This window comes from Colobus angolensis, unplaced genomic scaffold (assembly GCF_000951035.1).
Source record: "Colobus angolensis palliatus isolate OR3802 unplaced genomic scaffold, Cang.pa_1.0 Scaffold186, whole genome shotgun sequence".
Lineage (NCBI taxonomy): Eukaryota > Metazoa > Chordata > Mammalia > Primates > Cercopithecidae > Colobus > Colobus angolensis.
Window position 1 is genome coordinate 1716438 of NW_012114999.1, and position 12827 is coordinate 1729264.

Below are 12827 nucleotides of genomic sequence, written 5' to 3' on the forward strand. Positions count from 1 at the left end.
TATTTGGATGCAGGCCTTGCCAGAACTACCACTGGCAATAAAGTTTTTGGCGCCCTGAAGGGAGCTGTGGATGGAGGCTTGTCTATCCCTCACAGGTAAGAATACTATTTAAGATCTTGGTGCCTGGATTCTGGTACTTCCCTGTTTTTAACTAGTTGGGTTGTGGAGATAACTGAATTAAAGTAGCTATCATTGAATGCCTCCTGTATGCCTAGGTACAATGCAGGAGAAACCTGGTAGGGTAGGAAGGAATTATAGCCCATTTTATAAATTAAGAGTCAGAGGCTCAGAGTTATTTGTCCAAGTTTTTCGGGCCAGTTAAAGAGATGGGATTGAAACCACTACCTTTTGCATATGACTTAATTTTTATTAGCAATGAGCAACTCCATCCTCTTTCTCCATGTACTTTCTTTTTTCAATCAGAATAAAAATGATTTGCTGAATTATGCAAAAAGGTGGATCCTAGAATTTTATAAGGAGTTTGAGGAAAAGGCTTATGAGAGATTTCTAAACCTGCAACTAGGAATAAGATTGTAGGCCATTTTGGGAAGTTAAGTAGGTTAATTTGTATTTTTTATTGTTGAGTCTATGCATCTTGATTTATTAACTTCTTAGGAATATTTTAGTATTTGGTGATTTAACCAAGAAATAGTAATTTTTGGTAAGCCTAAAATACAACCTAACTGAAATTTTGCTTTTATGATGTGGAGGTGGGTGGGGGGAGTTAGTTGCAAGTACACCAAGAGCATTCTCACTTGATAGTTTCATTAACTGTGATCTTGGACAAATCACTTATTCCCATGTACCCACTGAAAATTAAAGGATTTGGAGTATAAGTTTTGAAACTCCTTCCTTTGCTAATGTGCTGGATAACTAATTTTGCAGTGGTAGAAAGCCTTGGTAATGGCTTTTAAAGGTGTTTGTAGCATGAATTTCTTTTCTGTCCAGGAATTCAGAGATGAGCTGCTGAATGATGATATCCCACTAACTGAGCAGTCAGTAGTTGGTCCTTTGGTTGCATATGATGCGATAACTGTTTCAAGACGGGACTGATGGCAGCTACTGAAGTAAATTCTTAATAGTAAACTAAGTTAAGTGAGTCTATACTAAAATATGAATAACTTTATTTTAGTACCAAACGATTCCCTGGTTATGATTCTGAAAGCAAGGAATTTAATGCAGAAGTACACCGGAAACACATCATGGGCCAGAATGTTGCAGATTATATGCGCTATTTAATGGAAGAAGATGAAGATGCTTACAAGAAACAGTTCTCTCAATACATAAAGAACAGTGTAACTCCAGACATGGTAAAACATTTACCTAAAAATGTCTATGTTGGTTAATTTATAGAAATAGGTTTATTCTTTTGGGGGCAGGTAACATTGTTATATAGGTATGTTTCAGGGTAGTACTGAGCTAGACGTGTCAGCATTCTTTTAGTAATCTTTTAGATGCTCAAGTGTGGGAGACTTCAAGTAAATGAAGATTTGGCTACCTTTTATGCTTTGGCTGTTATGTATTTGTAGATGTCATTCCTGTAATCATTGTTGTAATCTGCTTTGTTTGATAGGAGGTGTTAGATAATAAACTTCACTTATTTGGCACCATCTGGGAGGGAAGCTCTTCGTAGCATATGTGTGCTATATTCTGGGCTTTCCAATTATCTCAGACATGTACACAGGAAAAGAGATTTGATCACCGGGTCTGCATGATGATGTAGAAATGAGGGGAGTCGTGTATGCAAGAACGACTCCCAAAGTGCTGGGCTTACAGATGAGAGCCATTGTGCCTGACCCAAGTTCTTTTTTGTAAGTGTGTAGTAGCTTCTATTTTGGATAAAAGCAGAGTTGTAGTTGGGAAATGATGACTTTCTGTTATTTCTGTGCTTTGGACACAGTGTAAAGGCTGAATAAACACATAGCTTGAGTTCTGAGTTAGGAAAAGAAGAGTAGTTTTTTATCAGTAATGTAGGTGCTTGTTAATTTTTACTGCGTTAGATTTCTTTGTTACTTACGACTTCATCCTGGTAAAGAAAAGAGGTCATTTACTTTTAGATGATGATTCTATTAGTCCTGCAAAATTTACTTCCTAACCTGTATCTTGATGTAGTCATGTCATACTTGCTCAGAACTTTCAGACTCACAGTTTGTGCTTTCAGATGTTTACTTCCTAATGCTTTCCTGTATACATGCCTGCCTTCAGCTAGACTACTTTTTGGCTAATGTATTTTTCTAGCTGGCTCATTAATTTTATCTACAGTGGCCTCTATCCTTCAATGTGCCTGCTGAAATCCTATGCAGACATCTGATGTGTCTCCAACAGGAAGTGGTCTTTACCTGATTCATGGCATTATCTACATGTCTACTTGTCTGACGTCTTGGAAGAAACTGGGTTACTTAGATTTGTTGAATGACTATATATGAAGTCATCAAATGGATTTGTTATTTGTTAGTGAACAGCTCTAGTAGAGTGCTAGAAGAGGTAGGGAAATTAACTTTCAAAATGGGTATAGGTAGTTGAGGTTTCAAATGCAGTGAGCATTTTTGCATTATTTTCCTTTACTAATAACCTTTATGCAAATACATGTAGTAATCACATCTCCACATTGAATGAATAATTTTAGAGACCTGGATTACTGTGACATAGTCTGTAGTGGGCTATAATTATTAGGTATTCAGAGAGTTGCAGCTTTTTTTTTTTTTTTTCCAGTGAGTTTTAGAACAGAATTGCCCTGGCAGGGCATGGTAGCTCACTCCTGTAATCCCTGGACTTGGGAGGCCGAGGTGGGCAGATCACCTGAGGTCAGGAGTTCGAGACCAGCCTTGCCAATGTGGTGAAACCCTGTCTCTGCTAAAAATACAAAAAGTAGCTGGGCATGGTGGCTCACTCCTGTAATCCCAGTGACTCAGGAGGCTGAGGCAGAAGAATTACTGGAATCCTGGAGGTGGAGGTTGCACTGAGCTGGGATCGCGCTACTGCACTCCAGCCTGAGCAACAGCAAGACTTTGTGTCAAAAAATAAACCAAAAAATTGCCCAATAACATAACTGATCGGTTGGCTTTTCAGGAAAATTTCTGACGTCTTTCTGGTCCTAGAGGCCTTATATTACCACCAGATACTAGGGATTGGTAGTAGTGAAAGACAGAAGATGTCCTTGGTGGTACTTAATGCTGGGAATTACTTTAAAAGGCCTGTGAAATAAAGATGGAAAACAAAAGCCTAGGGATTGTGGGACGACAGATGAATTTGCTTGTTGGCCTGTATCCAGTCCTTGGTCTCAGTTAAGCTATGTCAGTGTTGTGACTCTTGGTCACATACATTCATCATCTTAACTGATACTTTTGGCACTTGTTCTTGAATGAAAGAATCTAGGCCAGACAGCATTTTAAAATGAGAAGCGCAGTATTTCTGCTGACAAAAATTTGATTTAGAGTGACTCAAGAAGTGTGGCTGAATTTCTCAGAAGTACATGCAAATTTTTCTTTTTCTTATTTTTTTTATTTTTTTTGAGGCAGGATCTTGTTCTGTTCTGTTGCCCAGGTTGGGGTGCAATGGCACAATTATAGCTCATTGCAACTTCAAACTTCTGGGCTTAAGCAATCCTTCCACCTCAGGCTCCCGAGGTAGCTGGGGTTACAGGTGTGCATCACCATGCCCTGCTAATTTTTTTAGTTTTTGGTAGAGATGAGGTCTGATTCTGTCACCTAGGCTGGGGTCCAGTGAGCTGTGATTGTGCCACTGCAGTCTTGACTTCGTGGACTCAAGTGTAGTTCTGCAGCTGGGACTACAGGTGCATGCCACCATTAATAATTGCCACTTGGCTAGTTAGTTTTTTTTTTTGGAGACAGGTCTCACTATGTTGCCTTAGCTGGTCTCAAACTCCTGGGCTCAAGTGATCCTCCCACTTCAGACTCCCAAAGTGCTTGAGATTACAGGCATGAACCACCACACCTGACCTGATTTTTTTTTTCTTAAGATGGAGTTGTATGAATAGCGATAATTCACATTGCATAAGGCAAAAATTGGGAATTTGTTAGAAGTTAAAGTGTTTACCAACATTGATTTAGTTTAGTTCCTTTTGAGAATCTGACTTAGAAGGACAAATAAGTTATGGTTGCATTAATATAGTAGGGCATGTGAAATGAAACCAAGTACTGTTTGCTTTCCTTTGTTTCAGATGGAGGAGATGTATAAGAAGGCACATGCTGCTATACGAGAGAATCCAGTCTATGAAAAGAAGCCCAAGAAAGAAGTTAAAAAGAAGAGGTACGTCTTTTTTTTTTTTTTTGTCTTTTCAAGAAAACAGGTTAGGAGTGGTTCCCACGTGGGGCAGACTTGGTGTAATTGTGCAAACTCGATCACTAGCTCTGCATGATGTGGCAGAAGCGAAGGGAACCAGGTTTGCAAAAGTAACTGTGGTGATAGAAATGTGTTAGCCTCAGACACTACTGAGGTGGCTTTCTATCCTAGTACAGTCTAAGTACTGGTTACTGCATTTTTTATTGGCTGACAAAAAAGTTGCTTTTTGTTGCTCTTTCATGTTTTGATCTTTAAATGGAATAGAAAGTAATACTTGATGAACATGTAAGCATAAAGTGATGTAATGGCCTACAAATACAATGTGTAGTAATCAGTGTATTTAACATTCACCTCAAATAGTTAACACTTTGTGGCGAGAACATTTGAAATTTATTCTCTTAATTGTGAAGCGTACAATACTCTGTATTCATCATGCTGTGCAATAGAACTGAAAAAAAAACATATTCCTCCAGTTGGAGGTTTTATACTTAACTATCTGCCCATTCTTTGCACCCACCACCCCCACCAACCTCTGTAACCACCATTCTTCTCTCTGCTTCTGTGAGTTACGTTGTTTTAGATTCTATATGAATATGAAGTATTGGTCTTTTTGTGCCTGGCTTCACTGAGCACAATATTCTCCACTTCCATTCATGTTGCAAATGACAATTTCCATCTTTTTTAAAGACTAAGTAATATTCCATTATGTATATGTATACCACATTTCTTTTATCTATTTATCTGTTGTTATTAATATATACTGCAATGAACATGGGAGTGCCACTCTCTTGGACAAACTGATTTCAAAACATTTGGGCAAATACCTAGAAGTGGGATTGCTGGATCGAACGTGTCTTCTATTGGACTTTCGACCCTGTGGTAGTAGGACATTATAGAAGTTGGGGTTTGGGAAAGTTAGCTTAAGATCATACGTAAGTAACTGTATTTGAACTTTTAGCCTCCTTCTGATTCCAAAGTCTTAAATATTCTCTTAAAATAAATTTTATTAAAATTAAAATTTTAAATTATTCTCTGTTCTATTCAGTTATGGTTTAAAAAATATATATTCCTATCTTTTGTAGGTGGAACCGTCCCAAAATGTCTCTTGCTCAGAAGAAGGATCGGGTAGCTCAAAAGAAGGCAAGCTTCCTCAGAGCTCAGGAGCGGGCTGCTGAGAGCTAAACCAAACAATATGATTTTTCAGATATAGGCAATAAACGTACAGACAGAAACTACTTCTGTGTTAAGCTCTTATTCTTACGAACCTTATAGGAAATATCCTGAAATATTTTATAAAAGCAAAGGAGTTGACAGGTTTTTTCCTCCAAGAAAATAAGTGTAACTTTTTAAGAAAAGTTGTTATTTCTTGGGCATCTGTTTTACCTGACAGGAGTCATTATCCCTTATGTTGTATGATGAACAGCTCTTCCTAAAAATCTGGCAAGTAGCAGACCAGCCATCACTGGGAAATATTTCTTCCATCCATTTATTATAACCAGATGATTAATGGGAAAAGTACCTTAAAGTAAACAAAACTGGTGCTAATCCATGGCGTTGAAGGAAAGTTTTGAGAGAGAGCTGTCCAGTGAAGGTCACATAGATTTTTAACATATCCACTTTAATAGGTGAAACCTTTGAGCAGAAAATACTGGATCTTTTCTCCAAAAGGTGTTTAATTTTATGGAGATGTTGAAAGGTACATGCCAAATCTGCGTATACGTGTGAAAATATGAAAGGAGCAAATATTAAACCTTGAATATCAAGTTTACGTGGGGCAAAAAACATCAGATGAATACATTTACATGCGTCTTTAAGAAATAGCCCTTTGGCCCACAGGATATATACTGTTTGAAAATGGAAAGTTATTCTAAAAAGTCTGCTATAATGTATTTTAGTCTTGCACTTACAGTCCCACTTGCACAAAGATCAATGGCAGGATATATGGATCTTGATTGGGCCTTAAGATGTCAGTTTTGAAGGGCTCAAGTCAGCTGTGTGATACTAAGATGGGCCCTTTGAATCTTTAGGAAAGTTCATCCATTTTCAGTCAATAAAATTGGTGTATTGTCAAGTATAAGATTTCTTGAAGTAAGCCACTTGAAACATTGTGAAGCTACACATAACAGCTGATGGCTGAATGAGGTTAAAAATGGGTGTGTAAGTCTTTAATAGAATAAACCATGCTATTAACCCAACATGTTTATAAAGGAGCAAGTTTAACCTGCTTTGCAGTCTTAATTTCTGTTAATGTGCAAACTTTACCATGCTAAGATATTAGTAAATTTATAAATTTTCTTGCTGAACAGCAGCTTGAATGCAAACACAATGTTTCCAGCATTGGTATTTTGGCTAAGGTAAATCTACAGATGACTCACTGTTGATGTTTATGGAATGAGGCTTTTCACAGCATTGGTTTTTAAAGTCAGTCAAAATAGTTAAATAATGAACATACTTCGGAGATGTAACAGGGCTTCTAAAAGGGCAGGAATGACATCTTGGGGACCTGTTGATCTTACACCTGCCATTACTTCAGTAATCACATACTGGTGGCTTCTCAGGCCTGGGGGAAGGAGTTTTGTGTAACTGGCAGGAATCTGAAGCCATTTTTTTAATGCTCAAAATTGTTCTTTAAAAGTGGCAAGTTTCTTAAAATTGTAACTATGTCCAAATGAACTAAGAGTCATTAGTGTAGGAAATTTTCTTCCACAATAATGTTTTTAGGTTATTTAGTATCAAAGAATGTTCCATTTCCATTTGATTTGCTGTGACTTTGAGAGCAATACAAGAATAAAGCTGCTTTTCTAATTCTTCACGAATTTCACTTGGAGCACCACGCAGTAGGTAGTCTTTGAGTAACTGACAGGCTTTTGCCAAGTTTGGTTGTATCACTTCTGAAGTACACTTCATTGTACTCTGATCACAGCTAGTTCTACAATCTGTGCCATAGACACAGTCCAAATCAGACTCACAGTGACGATCCTTAATAAGTTCTTTCAGGTTTGTCTCTGGCACAATTTTTCTCATATCCACCATTTTCAAATCATACTTATCATTATATCCTAGGTTTTTGGCACTAGTATCGCACATGAGGAAATTTCCATAGGGGCCATGGAAAACATCTTCCACAAATTCTAGAAGTCCTATGGCTATTTTTGCCTTTCTTGGCCATGATGGTGTGAACAGCTGATCCATGCTTCTTCTGAATCCAGATGGAATAAAAAGTTCAATGACCCAAGGAAGGCTTATTCCATAAAGAGAGGTATATTCAACACTTTCCATCACATACAGGTCACCACAGAATCCCATTAATTTAGGGGTATGTTCTTTATCTTGAAGTATCACCATGAGAAGAAATTCATTCAGTTGAAGAAGTGCCCATGCTGATTTTGCTTCTCCCAAGGAAACCTGGCCATCTTTGTCTCCATCAGCCACCGTTAAGATGAGATTAACCAGTTCAGAGAGGTTTCCTTGGTCACCCAATTTTGCCTGTCAAGAGTTTGGCTAATTACACAGAAGGAATGAAAAATACCTCCCATGCAACATACTGAGTTCCTTTATGGGCACTATTAACCATGCTAGAAATAATAGTACTGAATTCCCATAAAAGAACTTGATGTATTATATCTCCAAATATTTGTGATCCTTCCTAAGTGAACTGGAACCATGCTTTATGTAACTGCAGTAAAACCCACTGTAAAATACTTGTCTGTTTCTTAGGAAATGGCCACTCTAACTCCCCTGCCCCCTTCAGGCCCTTTAGATAGTTAACCAACAAAGTAATTATTCCTCATTCATACATTAAAAAACTACCCCCTCATATGTGGACTTGAAAAATTGTACTGTAATGTACTTACATCAAAGTTATAATAAGGGTCAACTAAAAATCATTTTCTCTTTTGTTTAGAGATGGGAATCTCACTACGTTGTGCAGGCTGGTCTCAAACTCCTGGGCTCAGGTGATCCTCCTACCTCAGCCTCCCAAAGTGCTGGGATTACAGGCATGAGCCACCATGCCTGGCCTAATTATTTTATCCTATTTTGTCTTTATCACATTAATAATTATTTTGTTCAAGTAGTAGTAGTATAATAATGAAGGTTAAAAAGTATTTCCCTGTTTCTCTGGGATAAAATAGTCTGAAATTCATGTAAAATGACCAAATAAAAAATTTGAGTGAAAATAAAAGAGCAATGAAAATAAATTTTTTTCCCAAAACTTTCTTATATTTCTATTTAATCTTTATATTAGTAGTTCTCTAAATTAAAAAAAAAAAATTTGCAGAGTTCTATTTTTTTTGCATGGGAGGAACTGCTATGCTTTTTTTCCCATTAGTTTTAGTGATATGTAATAACTATAACTTTATGGGATACTGATGGGTGCCACTGCTCAAGCCTGTAATTCCAGCACTTTGGGAAGCCAAGGTGGGCAGATAGCTTGAGCTCAGGAGTTCTAGACCAGCCTGGGCAACATGGTGAAACCCTGTCTCTGCTTAAAAAAAAAAAAATGCTGGGTGCGGTGACTCATGCCTGTAATCCCAGCACTTTGGGAGGCTGAGGCGGGTGGATCACCACGAGGTCAGAATTCGAGACCAGCCTTGCCAAAATCCCATCTCTACTAAAAATGGGAGTGAAATCCCATCTCTACTAAAAATACAAAAATTAGCCGAGTGTGGTGGTGGGTGCCTGTAATCCCAGCTGCTTGGGAGGCTGAAGCAGGAGAATTGCTTGAATCTGGGAGGCAAGGTTGCAGTGAGCCGAGACCATGCCATTGCACTCCAGCCTGGGCAACAGAGCAAGACTCCATCTAAAAAAAAAAAACCTTAGCCAGGTGTAGTGGTGCGCCTGTGATCCCAGCTACTTGGGGGGCTGAGGCAGGAGGATGGCTTAAACCCTGGAGGCTGAGGCTGCAATGAGCCGAGATCATGCCACTTGCACACTCCAGCTTGGGCACAAGACCAAGACCTTGCCAAAAAAACAAAACAAAAAACCGTCTTAAAAAAAGGCAGAAAACAAAACAAAACAAAAAAAACCCCAGGCCTCCTGGTGCTATCCCAAGCTGGGTTCTTCCACTGACTGTATAGAATGAGGTAAACTCCCATGTGCACCTCAGCCTAGGCCCTGTGCCTTATCTGTATTGTGCATGAGAACAGAAAAAAAATTCATGGGATACAGAGTGATACTTCAATACACACATACGTGTAATGATCAAATCAAGGTAATTAGCATATTAATGTCTCAAACATTTATCATTGTGAACATTCACAATCCTTTTAGTTTTTTGAAAATATACAAAAATTATTAATCTCTTTACCCTATAGTGCTATAGAACACTAGAACTTACTCTGCCTATCTAGCTGTAATTTTGAATCTGTTAACCAACCTCTCCTCCTCTGTACCCTTCCCAGCCTCTAATAACCACAATTCTGAGTATACTAATTTTATTTCACCTTTTTTGAATTAATTTTCATGTCAAACTGTACAGCACTCTGATTAATGAACTCCCTCCTCATATCTGGACAGTTTTAGCTATCATAAATAATGTTAAAGTAAACATTCTCCAATACAGATTTCTTTTCTTTTTTTTTTTTTTGAAACAGGGTCTTACTTTGTTGCCCAGGTTGGAGTGCAGTGGTGAGATCTTGGCTCACTGCAACCTTGACCTCCCAGGCTCAAGCAATCCTCGCACCTCAGCCTCTCAAAGTAGTTAGGACTACAGGCACATGCCACCATTCCTGGCTTATATACATATACATATATATAGCTGAGGTCTTACTATGTTGCCCAGGCTGGACTTGAACTCCTGGGCTCAAGTGATCCTCCTGCCTTGGCCTCCCAAAGTGTTGGGATAACAGGCGTGAGCCACCATGCCTGGCCTCTTATAATTATTTCCTCAGGATGGAGTACCTGATAGAGGTCAAAGAATATCAAAACTTTAATGGCTTAGGATGAGGTCCTGCCAGTTCCTCTGAAGAGTCCCACTTCACACTAGCAACATGTGAATGGATATACTTACCTTAAAGAGACTATAGACCATTTCTTTAAATTTCTGTACAGTAGTTCCTCTAGTTGGCTTATCAAATAGTACTATTTCTTTTCTTGGTTCCAATTCAGTTCCAAAATCAAGATGAAGCGCTTGTTCCATTTGACATTTCACAACACCTGGTAGATTATCCCAAATCCCTAAATACATCTATGTAAAAAAGAGTGGCAAGTTATGTATTATACTGAGTAGAAAACTCTTAAGAAATATACCACTATATTTTTAGGGTCCTCTTCCTCTAAACAAAACAAAACAAGCATTAAACATTGAGGTTGAAGTGTGACTTTATTTTTGAACTGCAAACTTGAAATCATACTCAAGATTTTTTCCTTAAACTAATTTTTTTAAATTACAAGAGTAATACATGCCTAAATATATTTTTCAAAAAGTCCAATGAGAAGGATGTAAGGCAAAAGCAAAGTTCCCAAACATTCTACTTCCATAATCCCACTTCCCCAAAATTAACTACTATTTAAGTATCTAGTTATTTATCAAACTAATATTATATAGTGTTAACTATGTCCTATGGTCTACTAATTTATTTTAGAGACAGGGTCTCGCTTTGTCACCCAGGCTGGAGTTCAGTGGCATAATCATAGCTTATTGCAGCCTCAAACTCCTGAGCTCAAGGAATCTTCCTGCCTCAGTCTCCCAAGTAGCTAGGACTATGGGCATGTCCCACCAAACCTGGCTAATTAAAATTTTTTTGTTGTACAGATGGGGTCTTGCTGTATTGCCCAGTGACTCACCCGCCTCAGCCTCCCAAGTTGCTGGGATTATAGGCATGAGCCACCACACCCAGCTTTTACTGATTTGCTATTATTTTAATCCTCGTACCAACCTTAGGTGGTAGGTACTATCATTATACTTATTTCACTGATGGGGAAACTGAAGCAGAGACAGGTGAAGTAACATGCTGAAAAGAGCTGAGGTCTTTACCACTAGGATAGGTTGCCCCTCTTCTACATAAAAAAAAAAAAAAAAAAAAATCATATTATTAATATTAATCCAAACAAAACATCATTTCACTGCCTTGCTCCAAACCCTCTAATAAATTCCCATTTCAATTAAAGTCCAAAGTCCTTTGCATGACCGGTTGGGCTCCATTTGAGCTGGCCTCGCCTATGTTTCCAACCTGATCTTGTACCATGTACTCCGTTTCTCAAAGTCCCAGCTACACTGGTCTTTCTGTGATAGGTTAAAGCTATCATGCTTGTTTCCGCTTCCTGACCTGCTTCACTTGCTGGCTCTGCCTGGAATGTGCTCTCCTAGATCTTCACGTGGCTGGCTCCTTTACATCATTCAAGTCTCAGATCACACATTGCATTTAGAAAGCCTTCCCTGACCCCATGTCTAGAATAGATCCTCTTCCACCTCCGGGTCACCTCTAATCCTGTTTCATTATCCTCATAGCCTTTTGTACTGTCTAAAATTATCATATTTATTTATTTATCAGTTTATTACTATCTGTCTCATCTCACATTAGAACACGAGGTTAGAGGCTTTATCTGTCTCCCTCAGTGCCTCAAACAGTGCCTGGCATGCAGGAGACACTCAAATGTTGGACTTTGTTTTAGAAATTGTCTTTAACATGATTAATATTGTCAACTTAAGAATTATTTTAAATTTCTATAAGAATAATGCATATTTATACAAGAAAATTTAGTAATCATAAGATGAACATTAAAATGCAATTTTCCAGTGCTCTGGATGTTTCGTTGTATTTTCTTCTACCCCAATTAGATATTCTATTGTTTTATTCTTATTTCTCTGATGAAAAGGTAGAATTTTTTTTCATTATGTTCATCAGCTGTTTGCAGTTCTTTTGTGATTTAGTTCATCCTGTCCTTTGCCCATGCCTATGAATTCTTTATTAAGGTATAAGTTCAGATATTATTTCAGAAAGGTCTTCTCTGATCACGTCCTCTAAAGCACTTCTCACCATCCCCGACACTGCACTCTCTATTTGCCCTCTGTATCTCCCATAGAACACACCATAGTCTATAATTATTTTGTTTATTTATTTATTTATCAACTGTGCCTCCTGTCCTTCTGGGATCATATAAGGTCTATAAGGGAGCAATCTTGTCTTTTTTTTTTTGAGACAGGGTCTTACTCTGTCACCCAGGCTGGAGTGCAGTGACATGAACGTGGCTCACTGCAGCCTTGACCTCCTGGGCTCAAGTGATCACCCCACCTCAGCCTCCCGAGTAGCTGGGACCATAGGTGTGTGCCACCACACCCAGCTAATACATATATTTTTTGAGACAGAGTCTCGCTCTGTTGTCCAGGCTGGAGTGCAATGGTGTGAGATCTTGGCTCACTGGAGCCTCCACCTTCCAGGTTCAAGCGATTCTTGTGCCTCAGCCTCTGGAGTAGTTGGGATTACAGGCATGCGCCACCATACCCAGCTAATTTTTTGTGTTTTTAGTAGAGCTGGGGTTTTGCTACGTTGCTCAGGTTGGTCTCGAACTCCTGGCCTCAAGTG

At 38.5% G+C, this 12827-nt stretch overlaps 2 protein-coding genes across 5 annotated transcripts in view; one reads left to right on the forward strand and one right to left on the reverse strand.

The window, feature by feature from the left end:
• The window catches only part of RPL5 (ribosomal protein L5), a 13877-nt gene extending 8339 nt beyond the window's left edge, over positions 1-5538 (forward strand). The window contains exons 5-8 of the mRNA XM_011940043.1: positions 1-95; positions 1133-1310; positions 4181-4269; positions 5385-5538. Of these exons, the coding sequence (XP_011795433.1) occupies positions 1-95; positions 1133-1310; positions 4181-4269; positions 5385-5484 (462 nt within the window). The 3' untranslated portion in view covers positions 5485-5538. The remainder of the gene's footprint in view (positions 96-1132; positions 1311-4180; positions 4270-5384) is intronic.
• Positions 5539-5769: 231 nt separating this feature from the next.
• Positions 5770-12827, reverse strand: part of FAM69A (family with sequence similarity 69, member A) — a 35953-nt gene continuing 28895 nt past the window's right edge. For 3 of the 4 annotated variants that reach the window (XM_011939987.1, XM_011939986.1, XM_011939988.1), the window contains 2 exons: positions 10313-10489; positions 5770-7788 (listed from right to left, as the gene is read on the reverse strand). In XM_011939987.1, coding sequence (XP_011795377.1) covers positions 6976-7788; positions 10313-10489 — 990 coding nt within the window. In that variant the 3' untranslated portion in view covers positions 5770-6975. The remainder of the gene's footprint in view (positions 7789-10312; positions 10490-12827) is intronic. The other variant, XM_011939989.1, reaches the window with a different exon arrangement.